General features: G+C 37.6%; 1 protein-coding gene across 2 annotated transcripts in view; it reads right to left on the bottom strand.

The window, feature by feature from the left end:
- Nucleotides 1-21,169, bottom strand: part of COL12A1 (collagen, type XII, alpha 1) — a 120,258-nt gene that overhangs the window by 95,376 nt on the left and 3,713 nt on the right. The window contains exons 3-11 of one of the 2 annotated variants that reach the window (XM_010855266.1): nt 14,661-14,777; nt 12,737-12,880; nt 12,252-12,311; nt 9,706-9,969; nt 9,352-9,516; nt 7,873-8,046; nt 5,449-5,739; nt 4,404-5,006; nt 3,023-3,295 (exon numbers count right to left, since the gene is read on the bottom strand). The exons of the other annotated variant lie outside the window; for it this stretch is intronic. Of the exons in view, the coding sequence (XP_010853568.1) occupies nt 3,023-3,295; nt 4,404-5,006; nt 5,449-5,739; nt 7,873-8,046; nt 9,352-9,516; nt 9,706-9,969; nt 12,252-12,311; nt 12,737-12,880; nt 14,661-14,777 (2,091 nt within the window). The remainder of the gene's footprint in view (nt 1-3,022; nt 3,296-4,403; nt 5,007-5,448; nt 5,740-7,872; nt 8,047-9,351; nt 9,517-9,705; nt 9,970-12,251; nt 12,312-12,736; nt 12,881-14,660; nt 14,778-21,169) is intronic. 2 annotated transcript variants of the gene reach the window in all.

The following is a 21,169-nucleotide window of genomic DNA, read 5'->3' as shown; positions in this document are numbered from 1 at the left end:
CAACTGTTTAATCAAATAAAGAGATATATAACAGTAAATTTTTAAATTCATAAATACTCTATAAAATTGCAAATTAATATTGACATAAAATCAAAAATAAAGACAATCTGTTTCGTCAAGTACAAGTAACAAGGCTTTCACTCTTACTAGATCTTCTCAAAAAAGCAGGAAAGTAATGCCTAACACAGGAAAGTAATATGAGGTCTACCATATTCACCCACTTGAACAAATTGTCTTATCCAATCAGTCACACCGTTAACTTTTTTATCTGCACAGTCGTTTGACTTGAGAATAATTAGACCACACATGTATTAAACCAAATACATTTGTAGGTACTTAATGAATACTCCTTGGTTTAGTCACTCAGTCATGTCCGACTCTTGCGACCCCATGGATGGTAGCCTGCCAGGCTCCTCTGTCCATGGGATTTTCCAGGCAAGAATACTGGAGTGGGTTACCATTTCCTTCCCCAGGGGATCTTCCCAACCCAGGAATCGAACCTGGGTCTCCTGCGTTGCAGGCAGATTCTTTACCGACTGAGCTATGAAGGAAGCATAATGAATACTAATAGCTGAATCTAAATCTTGAAGTTAAATTGCAATGTAATTTAAATGAAATGAAATTTTCATTATGTCTTAAATGAAATTTTCATTAAGTCCAAATGAGAACATCACTTGGTTTTGTGGTTTAATGACTTTTGTCTAAGAAGCGAAGTGTTCATATGGACAACATGGTCAGGAAAGATGAACTAAATCCACTAGGGTAAAACCACAATGCAGCATATCTGCATGTACCTCTCATGCAATTAGAAGTTTATCTAAATGTACAACATATCAATAGACCACTCCAGGGAGGAAAAGGAACTGCATATCTCAAGAAAAGAAAGCAAATTTTTGGCAGACCTATATCCATGATTCATTTAATATGGCAAGGAAAAAGGCTATATTAGTCCAAGCAAACAAAACTGATGGATCTGAATACTGGCTCTGAAATTTAATTAACGTGTAATTTTGAGTCTCAGCTTAGCCAAAGCAAAAACGTGACTATTTGTAGGGTTATTGAGGTGGTGAAATGAGATAATCCTTGGAAACAATTATCATAGTATCTGACACATAGCAGAAGCTTAACAACTGCTAGTTTAATACAGATATTAAATCAGACACTTATTGACAGAAGAAAGTTCAAATCTCACATTTCACTACAAATAACAGAACTTGCAAGGCATTACCAAATTCTATTGTAGTAGCCCACTGAGGAAAAATAAGAGTGTATACAAATATAGTTGACTGTACTCAAAAACCCTTTAGATTTCAATTTCCTTCTTGAGACAAAGTTCCATCTCCACCCCAAAGTGCTGAAGAAAAAAGGCCAGGCTCATCAAACCACAATTTGACATTACAGAGAAATCAGCAGAAAGTCAGAAATAGCTAAGTGTGGCCTGCTAGGTTATACTATCACAAAAATCATAAGACAAGGAGACACCTTAGGCCATTTAGTCTACTAACCTTCAGAAAGGAATACACCTGAACCATGCACAAAAGAAAAACCAATCATATTTGAAAAACTCAAAGATTCTCTAGCTTTTATCAGCAAGTAGACCTGCACATGCCTTCCCTGTCAGCAAACACTTCTTTGTTTGTAACTATCTTAAATTCCTCATGCTGCTGTTTCAGCCTTTTCTATACCCAACAAAAATGTAGAACAACTGATGCCTCTTATCATATTCACTGCATTTATCTTAAGGAGTAAATATCTGGTGGTAGTCTTCTAACAAGGTTCTTCAGAATATTGTAAATATCAAATGAAGAAAAATGTATCAGAAAGTATTCAACTCTTTCCAGTAAAGTGGACACATCTAAACAAGTATCACTTAAAACATCTGGTCAACTTTGTACACCTAGGTTTTTAGCAGGCTTATCTACAGTAGCTAAAGGATGGAAGCAATCCAAGTGCTTATTGATGGGTGAACGGATAAAGAAAAGTTGGTCTATACATACACTGGAATATCATTCAATCATAGAAGAAAGGACATTCTGACACATGCTTCGAGCACAGATGAACCCTGAGGACACTAAACTAAGTGAAAGAAGCCAGTTACAAAATGACAAATACTGTATGATTCTAGTCACGTGGGAACCTAGGGTCATCATATTCATAGAAACAGAAAGTAGAACGGCTGCTGCAGGGAAGGAAGGGGGAGTTGTTTAGGAGTAGCAGTGAGAATGAAAAGTTGTTGTTTAACAGGTAGAGAGTTCCAGTTTTGCAAGATAAAAAAGTTCTGGAGACGAATGTGGTGATGTTAGCACAACAATATGAATGTACTAATTACCTCTGATATGCACACTTTAAAAGGGTTGCTATAATGTTTTTTAATAGGTATGCTGCTGTGCTGCTGCTAAGTCACTTCAGTCATGTCCGACTCTGTGCAACCCCATAGACGGCAGCCCACCAGGCTCCTCCGTCCCTGGGATTCTCCAGGCAAGAACACTGGAGTGGGTTGTCATTTCCTTCTCCAATGCATGAAAGTGAAAAGTGAAAGTGAAGTCACTCAGTTGTGTCCGACTCTTAGGGACCCTGTGGACTGCAGCCCACCAGGCTCCTCCATCCATGGGACTCTCCAGGCAAGAGTACTGGAGTAAGGTGCCATTGCCTTATCTTACCACAATTTTAAAAAGATAAAAAACTGGTAATATATATCTGTCATCAGAGGTTTGGTAGCTCTGAAGTATTTGAAACATGGGACAGAAAATGCTAGATAAGCAGTATTTCAAGAGCTAATTCCATAATTATTAATGGTTCTCTATGTCTCAACCTCAAATTCATCAAAATAAACATAGGATCTTTCACTTAAAAGCTTTTTCCCTTTTGAAAAAGGTTTATGAGTAGTTGTATTTTAAAGGAACTGAATCCTACAAGGGCATTCACAGTGCTGAACTATAAAGCAGATGGTCATTTCCCATGGTGACTCTGTTCTACGATAAACTATTAGTTTGGGGGAAACGGTGGGGAACCCTCCTCACACCTTCTGCGGTGGTCTCCTCTCCAGCTAAGGGGATGCTGAAGCCATCCTCGTACTCCGCAGTCACATTGACCAGGTACAGGGTCTCTGGTTTCAGGTTGCTGAGGACCACACTGGTGCTCGAGGCTGGCTCCACCAACGTCACTTCATCATCCCCAGTAGCTTCTTTGTAGGTGATGTGGTACGAAAAAACGTTTTCTCCAGCAGGAGACCAGCTGGTTTTCAAACTGTTGGAAGTCACCTCAGAAAAATTAATATCCTTTGGAGGCACATAAGCTGTTAAGAGAAAAAGAAGGACATAGTTAAAATTTTTAAATCTACAAAGCAAACACAGACCCAACAGCTACGCATTTTCTGAAATGGCTTCTGTTCTATTGGGAGAGTGGTCACTGAGGCCAATGCACTGAGTAAGTAGTCCATACAAGACCAGTGAGAGAAAGCCTCTCACTCACAGCCCTGCAAATGATCTCGGTCTTGACCATTTGTCTTGATCATTCATAACACTGTTATGTTGTTTAAGTAAAAGTAACTAGTTAAAAAAAAAAACTCAATTAGAGTTTTCAGCTTCATAAGGCAAAGCAGTAACAGAATGGTCATACCCACAACTGGAATATTTAAACAGTATCAGATCTAAAATGAATCATCAAGCAAATGGTTTGACAGATATTTCTGTCATACCATAAGTAGATATTTCAAAGTAATAATTTAAAATGTTTTCCTAACAAAAGAATATTTATTAAACCAAATCATAGGAAGATGCAATGTTTAAGGCAAACTCCCTATCCTTAGGGGACATACAATGAAACTGGAGTGAAAAGAGAGTGCAAGGTTATTAAGAAAAATGTAGTCTATTTGAATGCCAAATGACTACAAGTGGTCAGCATTATAGCACTAGAACAGGTATGAAGCTTGATGCAAGAGATGGGACTTTTAATCAAATGTTGAAAAACAGAATTTGAGCAAATGAAGAGAAGAGAATAGGGAATTCATTTGTCAGGAATGATGCCCAAAAATGGTCCAGGAAAAAGATTTCAATGATCCAGGACTATACTCCAGTTACCTTTGATTCAAAGGAACTAGCTCAGCCCTCCAGACACTCAATGCACAGTTATTTAATTGGACATGACAAATGGGCGTGACAAAGCTGGTTCCTAGTCCTGTATGACTCTGAAGATAAACAGCTTTTTCACCAATAAACATCTGACCCATAGCCAGGAGAAAGCCATGTCTCAGAGGTAAATGAGCTAAGCTCAGCAGTTTTCAATAATACAGGAAAGTTACTTTTTCCTACAGATAGAATTGACAAAGCAGATTATCCTCTATTTTAGAACCAAAAATGCTTTGTTCATGAAGGGATAACTTTTACTTTAGAGAGCCTACTAACCTTTTTTCTTTATGGCTGCCAATTCTTGTTCAATTCTAAGGCAGATAGACTGTGTGAGTTCAAAAGATATCCTCTGAAAAGCATCAAAATCTTCCACTGTGAACACATGGGTCTCAGCAGGAGGAGAGGCGATGGCTTCTAGCTCTGAGCGAACAGCATCCTTCACACCAACAGCAAAGATTTCAACATCTGAATTCCTCAGTTTTATAGCCGGGTCTCTGAAAGCATCTGAAGATTTTCCATCTGTGATAAGAATCATGACCTTTGGGACATTGCTTCTTGAACCCTTGCTCGGCACAAATATTTTCTCTCTGACATAAGTCATTGCTTTCCCAGTGTTGGTAGACCCTCCTCGGTACGGGAAAGTGTTTATTGCTTCAATTATATCTTCAACTTTGGTGAATTTTTTCAATGTGAATTCAGTATGAGGATCCCGGCTGTACTGGACAAGACTTATCTGTACCCTATTTGGTGAAATCTCAAAACTTTTTACAAGAACTTCCAAAAAGGCCCTAACTTTAACAAAGTTTGCAATCCCAATGCTATAGGAACCATCAACCAAAAACACAATATCGGCTTTTATATCCACACCACGTGAACATTCTGTAAAAAAGAAAGAAAGCCCATTAAAGTTCAAACATTAATCACATGAAATAAACAAATTATAAACAAATATTAATTAATCATAAAAATATAAATACAGCAGCTTCTCTGCATCCTGGGGATGGGAGTGGTTCCAGAACCTCCTTTCCCATTCCAAACTCTGTGGATGCTCAAGTCCACTCTATAAAACAGCACAGGGAGGCTGGCCCTCCAGATTCACAGATTTCTACATCTGCGGGTTCAACCAACGTCAGACAACACAGGTGGTTGAATCTGTGGATATGGAACCCATGCATATAGAGGGCCAAAGACATCTGATTTTCTTAGTAAGCAGGCTTCTTTAAAAGAAACTTGTCGCAACTGTTTTGTTTAAAAGCAAGTCTGAACCAGAAAGGTATACTATTAAATGGACCTCCACATACTTCACACCCTATTAACTCACCCACTTGAACTTTCATTGGTTGAGTCTTCTCCATTATTGAAACGGGCTCACTGGATGTCAGTCCCTTCATGGCAGAAACGCTGATCTGGTATTCCGTGTCTGCTGAGAGGTCACGGACGCTGAGCGTGGTCGTCTGAGGCCCCACACTCAGAGCGTGCTGTCGGCTTCCCGTGGTCATGGGTATAAGGAGAACTTTATAGCCAGTCACTGCGCTAGGAGATGGACTCCAGCTTAGCTTAACGTATTTCGACGAGACTTCCGTGGCAATCAAATTTGAAGGAGGTTCAACAACTACAAAACAACAAGCAGAAGAGTGATTAAAAACAGTGAGATGCAACCCCATTAATGAGGTTTTTACTGCTACACCTCAGTTTTCCTTATTCAATGGTTGTATCATGATTGTATCAGGAAAAGGGCTTCCCAGGTGGCACGAGTAGTAAAAGAACCCACCTGCCAACACAGGATCTTAAGAGACGCAAGTTCGATCCCTGGGTTGGGAAGATCCCCTGGAGGAGGGCATCACATCCCACTCCAGTATTCTTGCCTGGAGAATCCCATGGATAGAACAGCCTGGCAGGCTACAGTCCATAGGGTTGCAAAGAGTCAGACACGACCGAAGCAACTGAGCACACACACACACACGTCACATGCACCTATCAGGAAAAGTTCCCAGTCACAGACACCCACTTCCACTTGTACCCCCCAAACCAGAGATTCAGCACCTGAATTTTAATCCAGGAGATGAGAAGTTTAGGGCAAAGAAATCCTTGAAAAAATTCATAATAGGACATCAGATGCCTAATTCATTTCTGGGGCCAAGATTTTCCATTTTGGTTTTTTGGTATTACATTCATGGGCCCTTTCCCTGGAGGAGGGCAGGGCAATCCACTCCAGTATTCTTGCCTGGAGAATCCCATGGACTGAGGAGCCTGGAGGGCTACAGTCCTTGGAGTCACAAAGAGTTGGACATAACTGAAGCGACTTAGCACGCCTGCGTGTCATGGCCTTTATTCAGGTACCAAAGGAGGAACTTGATAAATATTTGTTAAATCAATGACTTATTCAATACTTTAGAAATTTTTTCCCTTTTCATAAAACTTTAAGCATAATAATGTAATACTTTAAAGATACTTTATAATATGCCAAGAAAGATAAGAAGTCGGCCGTTCTTAAATGATAGATTCTTGTAATTTTAAATAATTGTATTTCCACTTCATTCAGGGTTTAGAAGAAAAAGTTCAGCTATGTTCAGAATGCCACCAAACAGAGGTGAAACCACGGTGTACAACATGCAGATTGATAAGCAAATACTGATCATCTAAAAACGTTCTATCCTTAGTCGATGTAGAACATAGTCATGTACTTAGCTAATAACAAAGTATCTTAAGCTATTTCAGACCAAATCTTCGAAGTTTTAGATCTGTCAATGGAATCTATCTCCCAGAAGATATGGTTCTACGTTTTTATAAGTCAGCCTGAGACAGCGGATGATAAAACATGCACAGGGTCACTCACTGTCTTCTCTGAAAGGCAATCAGACATAGTCCATAAAAACGATGCCTAAAGAAATGAGAAATAATGGGAGGACAGGAACGGACGCGCCACCTGGAAGCCTGGGCAAAGCCTCGGACTGATGCAGACAGTGAGGGGACAGAAGTCGCAGGCAATCGCCAGCGACAGAGAGGAGACCCCAAAGTTACGACTGTGGCCACCTGGGATGAAGCCCGTGCCCCCTGCCAGAGAGAGTGCGAACAGGGGCAGGACCAAAGTTGGCCTAACCTCACACATGCACCCTAGTGAGGATGAAAACTCAAATGTTTTAAAAGACTGAGTAGGAGAAGATGAGCAGGGGAAAGTCAGACGGGGGTGGATTTTGTAACAATATAGAGCAAAAAATCAGACATTAGGCAGTGAAACAAAGAAAGAGATTCAGAGCCCATGAGGTAATAAGAAGGAGTTCTGAAACTGAATTACAGCCCATGAACACTGCCAAAATGCTTGGGGTTTGGAGATGAAAGAGTCTACATGATTGAAGATGGAGTTATTTAGAACTTATCTTTAATCAGTTGTCAATTCTCAGGCTGAGAGGAGAACAATCATGGAAACTGTGATTTTTTAACGCCCCAAAGGATCTTTATGAAATGTTTTTTCTCTCTCCCATGTATTTAAAAGCAATGACTGATAAATGGGAACATTGTGCAAAAGTGGGAGGATCAAACTGACTGCTCTTTGAAATATTCTTAAGAGCTCTGAAAACACTACGCAGTTTATGGTGATAGAAAACTTTGCCACCGAATAGAAACAGCGCTGTGATGAGTTTAAATTGCAGAGTACTAACCTAAATGTCCCCCCGTTTGTAAACCCATAAATGCTCTCAAATAATGGAAAAGGGGAACACATGGGAACCCCCAACAATTCACTCACCTTCTTCTCCACTGACCAGTTCCCCGAGCTGTTCATCCACACCTGAGCACACCTGGGAGATGATCTCATTCTGAATATCCACAATTGCATCGAAGTTGGCCACATTGAAAACATGATTGAGTGAAGGTGTGGAGGCAATTTGTTTGAGTTCTTTTGCATCTGCAGCTTTAATGCCTTTAAAAGAGAAGGGACAAGGATAACCAATGGGGACCTCCTGTATGGTACATGGAACCCTGCTCAATGTTATATGGCAGCCTGGATGGAAGGGGAGTTTGGGGGAGAATGGATACATGTATGTGTATGGTTGAATCCCTTTACTATTCACCTGAAATTATCATAACATTGTTAATCAGCAATGCCCCGATACAAAATCAAGTTTCAAAAAAAGGGAGTAGGATATTTGAAGGGGCTTCCCTTCAACGTGGCTCAAACATTAAAGAATCCACCTGCAATGCAGGAGACCCAGGTTCGATCCTGGGTCGGGAAGGTCCCCTGGAGAAGGGAATGACAACCCACTCCAGTATTCTTGCTCAGAGAATCGCATGGTCAGAGGGGCCTGGTGGGCTACAGTCCACTGAGTCACAAAGAGTAGTTCCCGACTGAGCAACTAACACATACACACACACAGGATCTTTGAAAAGGGAAGTGGGTCAGATCAAGGAAGTTCCTTGCTTTCTTAGTCTTTCCCAAGTGAAGACATTTGCAAATCCTTATTCAGTCATAAACTGAATTGCTTTGTTTCCTAACGAATGTGCAACTGTTGAAAGGACAAAAACGGTTGAATGACATTTTCTCATTTCACATAATGTGGCCACAGAGGCAAATGAGTGGTTGGTAAAACAGACTAGGCTCTCATGCCAACCACGCCATCATTTGTCCCTGCTGCCATCTGGGAAGATAATACTTTTTTCTTCCAGAGTCCTGAATGAGCTGGAGCCCTCTGAATTCTTCAAGTGTTACATAATAGAGGAAATACATATAAAACACTTAATGATAATACAAGGAGGACCTTTATGAGAACCACTGGCCCAGAATTCTTTGAAAAGCAGAGGATTGACAAGGAATGTGAATATCGCCTTACTTAATACATATGCAGCTTTAATGCCTTTTTTAAAAAGGGGGGACATGGGGACCTTCTGTATGATACATGGAACTCTGCTCAATTATATGGCAGACTGGATGGAAGGGAAATTTGGGGGAGAATGGATACATGTACATGTATGGCTGAATCCCTTTACTATTCACCTGAAACTACACCAATAAAAAAGTTTTTTTAAAGAAGGGAGGAGTTACATGAAGAAATAGACAATCAAAATTTTACTCAAAAATGATTTGGATTAACACTACGCTATAAGATGCAGTAAACCTTGTTTTCCTTCCTTGAGGAAGGATCCTTTTTGAGGAATCAAGCCTTCATCTTCTGAGCATGAACTAGTAAAGTAGTTCTAAAAGGAAAACACTTCAGCAAACACGACCTACCCAAAGAGAAAACTTCAACCCCGATATTTCGAAGCTCTCTTGCTGGAATTTCCACTTCGTCCTGGGATTTGCCATCTGTAATAATAATTGCCACTTTGGGAAAGCCAACTCTTGCCCCAGCAGATTCCGTGAAGGTATTTTTAATTAAGTAATCAATGGCTTCCCCTGAAATGAAAAAGAGATACATTCAGTCACTCCACACTATACAATTTTACTAAAATCAAAAAGTGCGAGATTACTTTCAAAATTATTTAACATATGATCTTTTGTGCAACCCATCATTCCTTTCCCACACAGACACTTCATTTATCTTAAACAATACCAAAATTTGTAAAAAAAAAAAAAAAAAAATACCTGTCATTGTGTTGCCACCTTTGTATGGGATTTTTTTAATTGCAGCAAGCAGCTCTTCCTGTTGGTAGTACTGATTTAAGTTAAATTCCGTCCTGGTGTCAGAGCTGTACTGAACAACTCCAACCCTTGTCTTCTCTTCCCCAATGTCAAAAGCAGACACGAGAGCAGCAATGAAGTCTAAGATGTACTTGAAATTGTTTCTTCCCACACTCCATGAGCCATCCACAAGAAAAACTAAATCAGTCCAGGCACTGACAGAACATTCTGAAATATATGTGATACGTTTTTTAAATGACATGCTATTAAATACATCTAGCATTAAAGAATACAAACTAACATTGCAAAAATGTTGGCTCCTAAAATCATTTCGTTCATTAGAACATTTCATATTGTTCTTCCCCCACAACTGACATGCACAAAAGAACACAAAATTTTATTGGCACACATTTTCAGGCAGGTTCCCAGATGGCACTGTAAAGAACCCGCCTGCTAAGGCAGGAGACATAAGAGACATGGGTTCAATCCCTGGGTTGGGAAGATCCCCTGGAGGAGGGCATGGCAACCCACTTCAGTATTCTTGCCTGGTCTGGCGGGCTACAGTCCATTGGGTCACAGAGAGTCAGACATGACTGAAGCAACTTAACACACACACAGAAGTATTTTCAGTACCTTCATGAACATGCATTTCTGCAACTATGTCTTTAAAATGTCATAGAAGACATTGTGCAAGACAAGATGAAAAGATATATGACCGATTCTCCAAGAGCCTATGACCCAAGCATTTGTGCTATTGACTTATCTATTTTTATAACTATATCCTCACTCTTTTCTCCAAGTAAAAATTATATAAAATATCTAGGAGACATACAAAAGAAATATAAGCGAAGTGTTTTCATTCTTGGTACTTTTAGATCAATAAATACAAAACAGGAACTTCCCAAGTGGTCCAGTGGTTAAGACCCTGCGTTACCGATGCAGGGGGCCTAGGTTCCATCTCTGATAAGGGGACTAGATCCCATATGAGGCAACTAAGATCTGGTGCAGTCAAATAAATATTTTTGTAAAATTACAGAACAATTGCTGTGCCATTTAAGCAAATGCAATAGAGCTAAAGAAAAAAGCAAATCTTTTAACATTCTCCTGCACTTTACAATGTAATGGTCTAAAGTTGGCAGCTGGTTAGCCCAGAGGGTTAATGAAATCTTAACAGAAGTACCATAAATATCATAAATATATCATAAATATAATGCAAAATACCCATAATATTTTCAATGCATTTGCACATTCAATGCAAATCATCAATGCATTTAAATTTCACAACTAAATCTACTTTCACTAAAGAAAAGGCAGGGAAAATATTTTAACTCAAAAGTAAAAACACATGTGGTATCTTTAAATCCCCAAAAATGCAACAATTGGTGTTTGTAATCAAACATATTTTTTCTTCTCTCTGTGGTCAGTTGGTGAGTGGGAAACAGGTTGGTTTTTACGAAAATCTGTATTCATAAGGCAAAGCTGAGTAAATTTTCTGAAGATATTTTTGTCCCTGCAGTCAGTTGGTGGATAATAAGAGAAGTATTTGGCTCAGAAAAGAAGGAAAGGGTCCTGGAAAAATTTGCAAGCCAATACAAGTTGCCTGCCTAAATAATTTTTGCATACTATTTAATGGGCCAACATTAAGTCTATTGGAAGTCAATGTTTGGAATAATACTTTGCTTTAGAATAAATATTGATGATTCAGGGAAAATATTTGCATTGTAACTGCATGCTATAAACTTCACTTCAGATTATTAGACATTATAAAGAATTATAAACAGTGATCTGGAGGGAAAATTCCAGATAAAGGGAACTTTGTGTTCACAATATTTTTATTGTTATCCCGAGTCATAAATCCCATTTATAAGGTGGCAAAATCAGAAGTCCAACCACTTAAGGCTTTATCCCAGTAAGTCAGAGCAGTGTAGGATAAAAAGGGCCTAGAAACCACAAAACCAGACCATAAAATTGCTTTCATTTGATTACAAATGCATCAATTCATCAGAGACATCCTACAGAGACTCTGGAAATGTTTAGAGTCACACCAAGTAAGCCCACATAAACACCCTAGAGATGACCAGAATATATACAGCAATTTTCACGGCAATGGAATTGCTAAAGACACCACGAGGGCATCTCCCTTGTGGTCCAACCTTCTATTTCCCATGTGTCCCTAAGCTACCATCTGTTTCTACAATTTAAATCCAGTGATGAGCTTTGTTTTTCACCTACTGCCAGAATACTGCAGGGAAACTTGAACATACACACATTTAATACACCCCCAGTAAAAAGAATATTTAGTCCCTAGAATGGTTAGAAAGTAAGAATGTGGGTATTATAACCACTTAGCCGTACATTACTATTACACTGCCTATACTTGTAGATAAAACTTACAGAAATTAATATAGGAGTGAGATCAAACTATGGATCGAATTGGAACATCTCCTTTATATATTACATTTATAACTTACTTCTGCAAAACCACATAAAATATTAAGGAAAATGCTTACTTTGTATCTCTGTTTTTCCAGGTTTCTTCTCCCCTGGCTTTGTCGGGCCACCTGTTTGAACTGAATCAAAACTTGATTATTACAAAGGGAAATGAACCCATAAAAATACTTCCTAAGAAGAAAGTAAGTGTATTGTCCTTCAAGTGTATGGTGTATTCCCAGCTTGTCAGAGAATACAGCCAAATAAGCATTCCCTTGCAAATAAATTATTTTCAGTGAGGCTTTAGATATATTTCAAAAAGAGATAAAAACTCTGTAGCTTGGCAAAGTCTAACGCTTTTTAATAGTTTTCATTGATAACATTCCTGCTGCTTGCAGAGACCAAGCTTATAAATGTGAGTACATTATTCACATCTACTAATAACTAGGATCAGAGCAAGAACAGTTAATGCTGATGTAAATTAACTGCATAACAACAAATTAAATTTGAAAGAGAAACCTTCTGCAAAATTTAAGGTATAAAAGTACTTTATATGTGTGCTTACTTGTTAATTGGCCTATAACTGGTACACTTTCTTCTACTTCATCATATGAAGTGATTGTCACCACATACTCTATTTCAGGTATAAGCTCTGTTAATAAAGTTTCAGTGGTACTAGCTGAAAGGGTAAATTCTTTAGTGGGCCCATCTGGAAATATAGAAAGGAAAATATCAATGCAACAAATCTTTTTTCACATATAACGTAATACAATATACTGTAATTCCCAGATATACTCAAAACCTAAAAATTCAAAATACACATTTTTCTCAAAATGCCCAAGCATTATTTTTTACTGTCCTCCAAAACTAACACTTTGAATTCTAGAAATTCAATAAATGAACCGGCATTGCCTTTACCTGTTACAATCATATTCCATATTTGTTTGAGGACTCAAGTATGCCTCTAGATTAAAGATATATCAGAATATAAAAAAAATATTTCATTGTTTTTGAATACTAATGGTAGATAACAAAATTTTTATAAGTGAGATATAAAGCAGAAAATAATTTAATTTTAAATTATGTATCGGAGAGTACCAAAAGAAAATGAAGGGCTAAAAATCAACTCAAAGACAACAAACCCCATTGGCTAAAATGAATGTCTACTGGGAAACAGCATTCACTTTTATAGGAGAGATGTATCCTCCATATTCCAGTGAGTGGGGCATACTCTGAAGGGTAACCATGGTCCTCTGAACTGACTTAACTATCAAATATTTCGAAGTACAGCATACTGAGCATTTCCTTACATGCTGGCAATTATGTATTTCCTTTTAGATTATGTTAATGCTCAATTCAACAGGAAACAGTAGTTGTTAGAGACTAAATGACTTTTAAAATTCTTCACCATATTAATTTTCATCAAAACATAAATAATCAAAAAAGGCAACAAGTGTGACAGAACCCTGAGAAATGCTCCAAGTTAATATGTGGAGCATTGCAGAACCAACCAGGGCCCACCATGGCAAAATAAGACCCCAGGGCTCTGTGGGTATGGATGGTCCCAGTGTTCGTTTCTACAGTCAGTCATTTCCAACATCTGGAAACCAGATGAACTCTTTCAGCTGCTTTTTGGCTTTGCAATCAATGAAATAGTTAACTGCAAATATATTTGGGAAGAAAAGATTCAAGGAAGAAAAAGTAAACGCCTGATCCCTTTTTAAGCTCTTGGGTCATATTGAAAACAGATAACAGTTTCTCAATCCCCTGATAAATCAGCATTTAAAATCATTGGCATTTTTAAAGGCCATAAGCATGCAAACACAGCTCTGGTGATAAGTTATGTTGACATCATCTATCTCTTCTATCAGCCAATCAAGACCCCTTCCTACCACTTGGCCAGTGCTCATAAAAATGGTTTTATTCCCATTCCATGTTAGAAATAAAAGTTAGTCAAGAGAGATTGGTTCTCCCTACTCAAGCAACATCAAGGATACTGACTCTTAGCCTTAGGATCTACAGAATTTACCCAGTAAATCCTTGTCTTCCATCATGGCAGCTAACCACGATCCCAGAACACTGTGTCCTGAGCACTGAAGTATGCAGGACACTGGGCAAAGTGTAACACCTCACTTCATCACTTGTCACTTGAAGTGTTGGACAGATTAAGTGATTCAAGAAGAATGTCAAGCCGTCATCGTTCTAGTTTATAAAATCAAAGATTACCAGCAATATTCTGATCAAGGGATAGAGTCTAACAGCTTTACACAGCAAACCAAGTTAATAAAGCTAACACTATAAAAATATAATAGTGGGTCCTGAGCCAGAAACCTGGAGACCTGAGGCCACCAAATATCTTGTGACATTAGGTAAACCCCTCTGGTTTTCTAAATCTTGGCTTCCTCATAATGAAGCAGAAGGTGGGGGAAGGATCAGATTATATCATCTTGGATGTCTCTGTCCAAAAATCCCAGCATCCCAAAACTTACCCGTTGTAGGGTCCACTGTTATTTTGAAACCCACAATTGGATCAGGTGGTATTGCCCATGACATATGAACAGTATTTTCATCTATAATTTTAAAATTCAAGTCTGAAGGTGGTTCAACTGCAAAAAGAGAGAGTTGGCATGTTACATTTTCCAATGTCACAAAATAGTCAATTTAATTAATAAAGAATTGTGTTGAGCAAAGCTTACTAAAATTGTCTTTGCATAAATTTGTTTCCAACAAATATAAAAGATATCTTGTTGGACAAGAATAAAATTAAAAGCTGACACGGTATGACAAAACATCAGAGAGTATACATATTACAGAAGACAGCACAAAACGCTTTGGATTCTTGAGTTGCTAGGTCATCCAAGAATGGCCAGCAAAATCAAGCATAATAGAAACAAATTTGGATACAAGTACATACAGGTACAATGAAATCACATATAATAACCACATATGCAAACAATTCACATAACAATTAAGGAAATTTCAATACATGCTGAGTGCATTTTGAATAAGCATGCCAAATCACAACCTGCTTACAACCACAGAAGTTAAGTTAGAACACTGACATAATACTTTTTTTTCATAATATGGAAAGAATCAATGATATTTTGGTTCATTCTCTGCATCATTGCCTTGTTATTAATTTTTGTTTGATAATTCTCAGTCTGTGGCAGAGATGAGGAATGTATTTTAATAAAAAGGAAGAAACACTGTGGGGAAATTTAGCACTGTTGTGTTTCACAAGGAAATATACATTTAAATGTATATTTGTATTCAAATAGACCAATACTCAAAAATAGTCATAAGGGATGTCAATCATTTATAAATATATAAAGAATGATATACAGGTGTTTATAAAATTAATATTCTGCCTGTTTACACCAATTTGCTGTATGTTTGCAAGGTGTAAACCAACACTTATTTTCCTTTGCAGCAGGTATATTCCATACTAGAAATGGCATTTTAACTTAAAATGCCAGTATGGTCCTTTTACAAAAACAATGGTTAATTATGAAAAGACAACATCAATGTATATTTATGGACATTTATTTACAGAACTTAAAGAAACTAGTAAAGCAATCTGAAGACATGACCGCATAAATCTTGGAGAAGTCAATGACAGGAATAATTGAAAAGTACAGAAAGCAATAGTTTACATACAAAACTGTTCAGCATCATGCACATGTCAATGAAATGTTGACTGGTTTTTAGTTTCCCACAATGAACGAAAGCCTCCATGTACAGTAGTCATTACACAAAGACGTTCCAGAAATATTTTATAATGATATTCTCCCTGCAATGTTCATGCCTCATCATGCAGCATTGTACTGACTCACTGTCAGTGCATGGTCGATGCATTCAAAATGATTACTCTTGAAGCAGGTCAACACAATAAAATGACTTTCTGCCATATTCTTCTTCATTTTAAGATTGAACGTATTCCTTGTGAGTCAGAATTTTCTGTTTTGAGAGATTACAATCTCCTTTTAGGTTTTCCTAAAGGTCAATTGAACTGTAGTAGTAGCTTGGAGACATGAGTCATAGAATTTAACTGGGGTTAGGGATTTATGTAATATTAATAGCACATTTTAATGGAAATGATACAAATTAAGCAAACATTTGCTTTAAGGAACTGCTGTTTCCAACTGTAGGAGATGGCTTTTGATTTCTACTGTATACACTAGTAATGGAATGGATGTTATTTTCCTACTATCCATACACAGGCAGTGAGATTAGACTATTAATCTACATGCATAGTTTAATTATTCAACATTCTGCTGTCTGTAACCGTATTGCGAGGTTTCCCGATAGCCATCACTTAGTATAACAAGCATGCAACAGATGTTAATAGGACAATAGGTATTAAGAATATCATTATAAAATATTATTTCAGTAGCAATGGCTCAGGACAAATTTAATGCAAAGGCAGACGCAACTGGCCTGAGCATGCTTTTGAAAAATCAGTACATGGAAAAACAGTACCACCAACCTTGCAAGGAAATTGACCTGAAGCAGCAGACACTAGGTTAAAACTGCTGAAGGGCAGCAGCAGCCCACCTTGTTGATTTCCAAATGACCAGGATTCCAGAAAAACTGAAAAATTGACTGTTGGGAAAAGTCTTTAACAATTGGATTTTAAGGTGTTCATAGAAACTCAGATGTGGTACTTGGGGATCAAAAGTAATAAAGGATGGTTGACCAGCATATGTATAACAGACAGCCCTTTGCATTTTTCTTCTTGCCACTTTTATCACTTGCAAAATCTTTTAGGCTTGCCATTCTATGCATTTTGTTTGTTTTTTCATGAAAAAAACATAATAAAGCAGGTGTGAGTGTGGACCCCTGTTGACTTGAATCAATGCAAAATATATTTTCATTAACTTCAAAAGTCTTCTATTTTATATAAAAGTAATTCACAACTGCCTTTGCATCATTATAAACAGTGAATGCAGATGCCAGAATATTTCTAATAAAACTATCTACATAGGGATTGTGATTGCAAACAGTCATAGTTGTGTAGAATATGAACGGGAATGAAGATAAATAGAAGTGTAATTATAAATGAATAAGGTAGCAATCAGGTATATTAATATATTCATAAAACTGAATACTGATAGTGAAGAAACTAGAGTTTTAAGTATTCATAACACTAGCAGTTTAAGTTCATATTTATGAATAATGCTCTGTTATCAAAAGGCTATGCTATCAAAGCTACATTCTGATATATCTTTTTACATAAATTGGCAGGATTTAGGACTTTTTAGCAATGATAATAATAGCTAGTGTTTGCTGAGTGTCTTTTCTATGACAGGCAGAGAGGTGGTCACTTTATATATTGTCTCTCTCTCCTCTCATGATCACCCAGCAGAGTGGCCTTATTATCTGATTCACAGATGAATCAGTGAAATTCAGAAGGGTTAACACAGCAGCAAATAAGCAGCAAAACTTGGACCCCCATAGTCTGACTCTAGAACATACAGTTTTCTATCATAGTGGCTTATTAAATAAATATTTGCATGAAAGATTAACTTTAGAAACCAACATTGATATGAATTTGGCTATTAAAATATACATAAGTATTTTACTTACTCTATGAAAAACCTTTATTTCATGCCTCATCAACAATAAATATGTGCTATTCAGACATCTCCAATTCAGATACAGATAAAGTTTGGTATATTAACTTTACAACTTGTTTAAGCACTTTTAAAACCAAAGTGTCTATCTTGATATATAGTGTTTACAAAATATTGTTATTCATTATGGCACTCAAAAGGAAGAGATGTCCAAGAGTTTAACATCAGTGCAAGGATGGATGGACAGGTGGAAGGAGATTAGTGTAATAAGATTTGGTAAGTGTATGAAGTGTATTAAAGATAAGAAAAACCAAGAACAAACTGCTAAAATATCATCTTGACGAACCAGGTACCACCAACCTTGCAAGGAAATTGACCTGAAGCAGCAGACACTAGGTTAAAACTGCTGAAGGGCAGCAGCAGCCCACCTTGTTGACCTTTAGTCTAAATTTTGTGATAGCAATACTGAGAAGGGTACTACTTTAATGGTAGAAACTTTGAGAAGCGAGCAAAGTGCAGTTTTACTATATTCAGTAGGCGCTAATTTTTATTTTCTGTCCAAAGCTAGTATAAATTAAATGACCTTTGCCATGATACAGATATTTATTTCATTTGTGTTTATAAGATACCAAAAATAAGCAGTTGAAAAGTTCATGTTTCAGACAAGAAATAAATTATTCTGTGCAGATTACAAAATGCATTCTTTCATTAAACTGGCTGGGTTGACCCACTGTCAAGCGAGAAAGCAGCTCAATGGGAGCAAATTAGCACGGCGCTGGCCTAGAAGACCTGGGTCTTGCCTGCGCCTTGCCCCTAGGCATCACGTTTGTTAACTGAGCCCTTCAGCCTCTCTGGTCCTCATTTTCTCACTCGGAGAATGAGAAAACTAGAATAGATGACTACACATTCCCATCTGGTTTGAAATTTCTATTGCAAGTTAGACACAGGATTATAGAAATATGCATTAACTTGCCTCTTAACCTAGACACAAGGTAATTAAAGCTTATAGCCTCTACTCAGTTATGAATTAAAAATACCCAATATATCATTATATATTATGAACTACAAATCAGAGTTACTAAAATTACAACTGTTTTTCATAAAACATACGATCACCTCAAATTTAGATTAATTAGAAAGGTGTCTAATTCTCAGGGAACACTGGCCATTGACCTTTACATGTTAAGTGTTAAATTTTCTAAATGGCAATTAATGTGCAGTATGATATAGGAACCAAAAATAACTCACACATTTTAGATCTTACAGAGAGCTGGCCAAGTTATAAGGTTAGGGTTAGAAATAAAGTCTATGCGGCAGCTAAAAATTATTAAAAGAAAAAAATCAAAAATAAATAAAAGAAAAAATCATTTCACTCTTATTTATATGGGAGAAAATACTAATTATAAAAATAAAGTTCCTTGTATAAATACATAGAATAAAACAACATAATAAAGGTGGTACTCCCTATATTTTAAAAAAAGGATAAATGCAAAAAGTGAATGCCAAAATCTTTTAATTAAAGGTATGGAACTTTCCACACATAAAAAAAAATTAAGTAGAAATTGACTGGAAAATAGTATGAAGACAAGAGTACAAGTTGGAAAAGAGAAAGAAAAGTTACAATGGCTATTTTAGAATTAAGGTCAAAATGACATCTCAAGAAGCAGGGCTGCCAGTTGAAGTTTTGAAATGTATCAACAGAAATGATTCAGAGAACTTCTGTTTGCTGCCCATTGTCCCCAGAAACGCCTTGGCTACAAATTTTGTTAGCCCTTCCCAATCTCCTGGGGCCACTTAGTTGGTAATTAACACTGGACCAGTCCCGTCCACCACTGGAGCCACAAGCCACATGTGGCTATCAAGCACTTGAAATGTGGCCAGTCTGGATGAAATGCACTGCAAGTGTAAAATACACACCCAGTTTCAAAGACTTAATACAAAAAATGCAAAATATCTCACTAATCATTTTTATAATGATTACATGTTAAAATGGCAATACAGTGGATATATTAGCTTAAGTGAAATATGTTGCAAAGACTAATTTCTCCTGTTTCTTTTTCCCTTTTTAATATCACAATCAGAATATTTTAAGTTGCATGTGTGGCTTGCATTTGTGGCTCACAATATATTTCTATTTGACAGTGCCAAACCGGAGAATGAGGTCCCCTTCAAATAAAAAATCTTATTAAAATATCATTATTAAATGCTGACCTAAGCAGATGAGAGACAAGAAGAGAAACAGCTTAAGAAAGCAAAACAAAGAGCTATACCATGTGGAAATAAATACAAACTTAAAAGATAAATTATGAGAAATACGGAAATAATCAGTAATGTAGATAGCAAAATGCTCTTTTCAACTGCACTTTGCTAACTATCTATTATCCAATTGAGAACTGATTTTTTCCCACTTACATCATTTCCAATCCAATTCTTGTCCTAAGAATTCACAACTTTTTCTGATTTTCAAATAACTATTTTCTTAATGAGCAATAAATAGGCCACTTGAGTGAATTATCTAAAAATATCTTGAGTGGGGCTTCCAGAAGTTCCTCCAGTGAAATTCCTTCCTAACAACGACATAGAATGGAACATTAAAAGCACTCTCATCTGAATATTACTTCACAGAGGCCTCTCTGAAAAGCCTCTACATTCATGAAGTATTCATCAGATAAGCAGAGCCAGCAAGTTTCCCTTACTTTTCTGAACATGCTGTACATTTTGAAGACTCTGCTTTTCCTAATCTTAACTTTTGGTACTTGCGGTCTTGAACCAGAGGATTGAACACAACAGAAAGTTTTTGGAAAATCTCAGTGCTGTCTTGAAACCCTTCTACTTCCCCACAAACGCTAAATTACCCTCACCCTCTGAACCCCACCCCCAACTTCCACACTGTCCCACCCAGAAATATTGCTTTTTTCCCTTAACTCCATCAGGAGCATTTCTTTACTGGAAAAAAAAAAAAAAAAAGAGCATATTTTTAAGTTGTCTTTATGGTAGTACCCCATTTACCTTGCAGAAAAATAAATTTAGTGTGTCAGATCTCCCATGATAACTGAGGAAACACAGAAGCCCCTACTGGGTTTGTTCCACCAATACTGACAAACGAAGCATCAAATGCACACAACAGTAAGGATGAAATAAGGTTGAAAACCTAGCAGAAGTCCTTCATTTCCTAAGGGGTGGAGCCTATAGAGTTTTTCCAGACCCTTGGGCCCTGAGCCCATCTCTGAGGCTCAGAAGACTCAGCGCCCAGGGATGATGCTGGGGGAAGGAGTGTTGGGGGAGGTGATGCCCAGTTTGCCAGGCTCCCACCAGCTCCCTGGGTTAAGAACCTTGGCCCAGACCCAACCTGTGCGCGAGGGGCTGGGTCTGGGCTTGGGCCAGGCGTCCCGGGGCGCAGCGAACCAAACAGGGACAGCAGCGAC

The sequence above is a fragment of the Bison bison genome, unplaced genomic scaffold, assembly GCF_000754665.1.
Source record: "Bison bison bison isolate TAMUID 2011002044 unplaced genomic scaffold, Bison_UMD1.0 scf7180017864362, whole genome shotgun sequence".
Classification (NCBI taxonomy): domain Eukaryota; kingdom Metazoa; phylum Chordata; class Mammalia; order Artiodactyla; family Bovidae; genus Bison; species Bison bison.
Note: the sequence above shows the minus strand (reverse complement) of the source record. Positions and strands in the feature narration are given on the sequence as shown.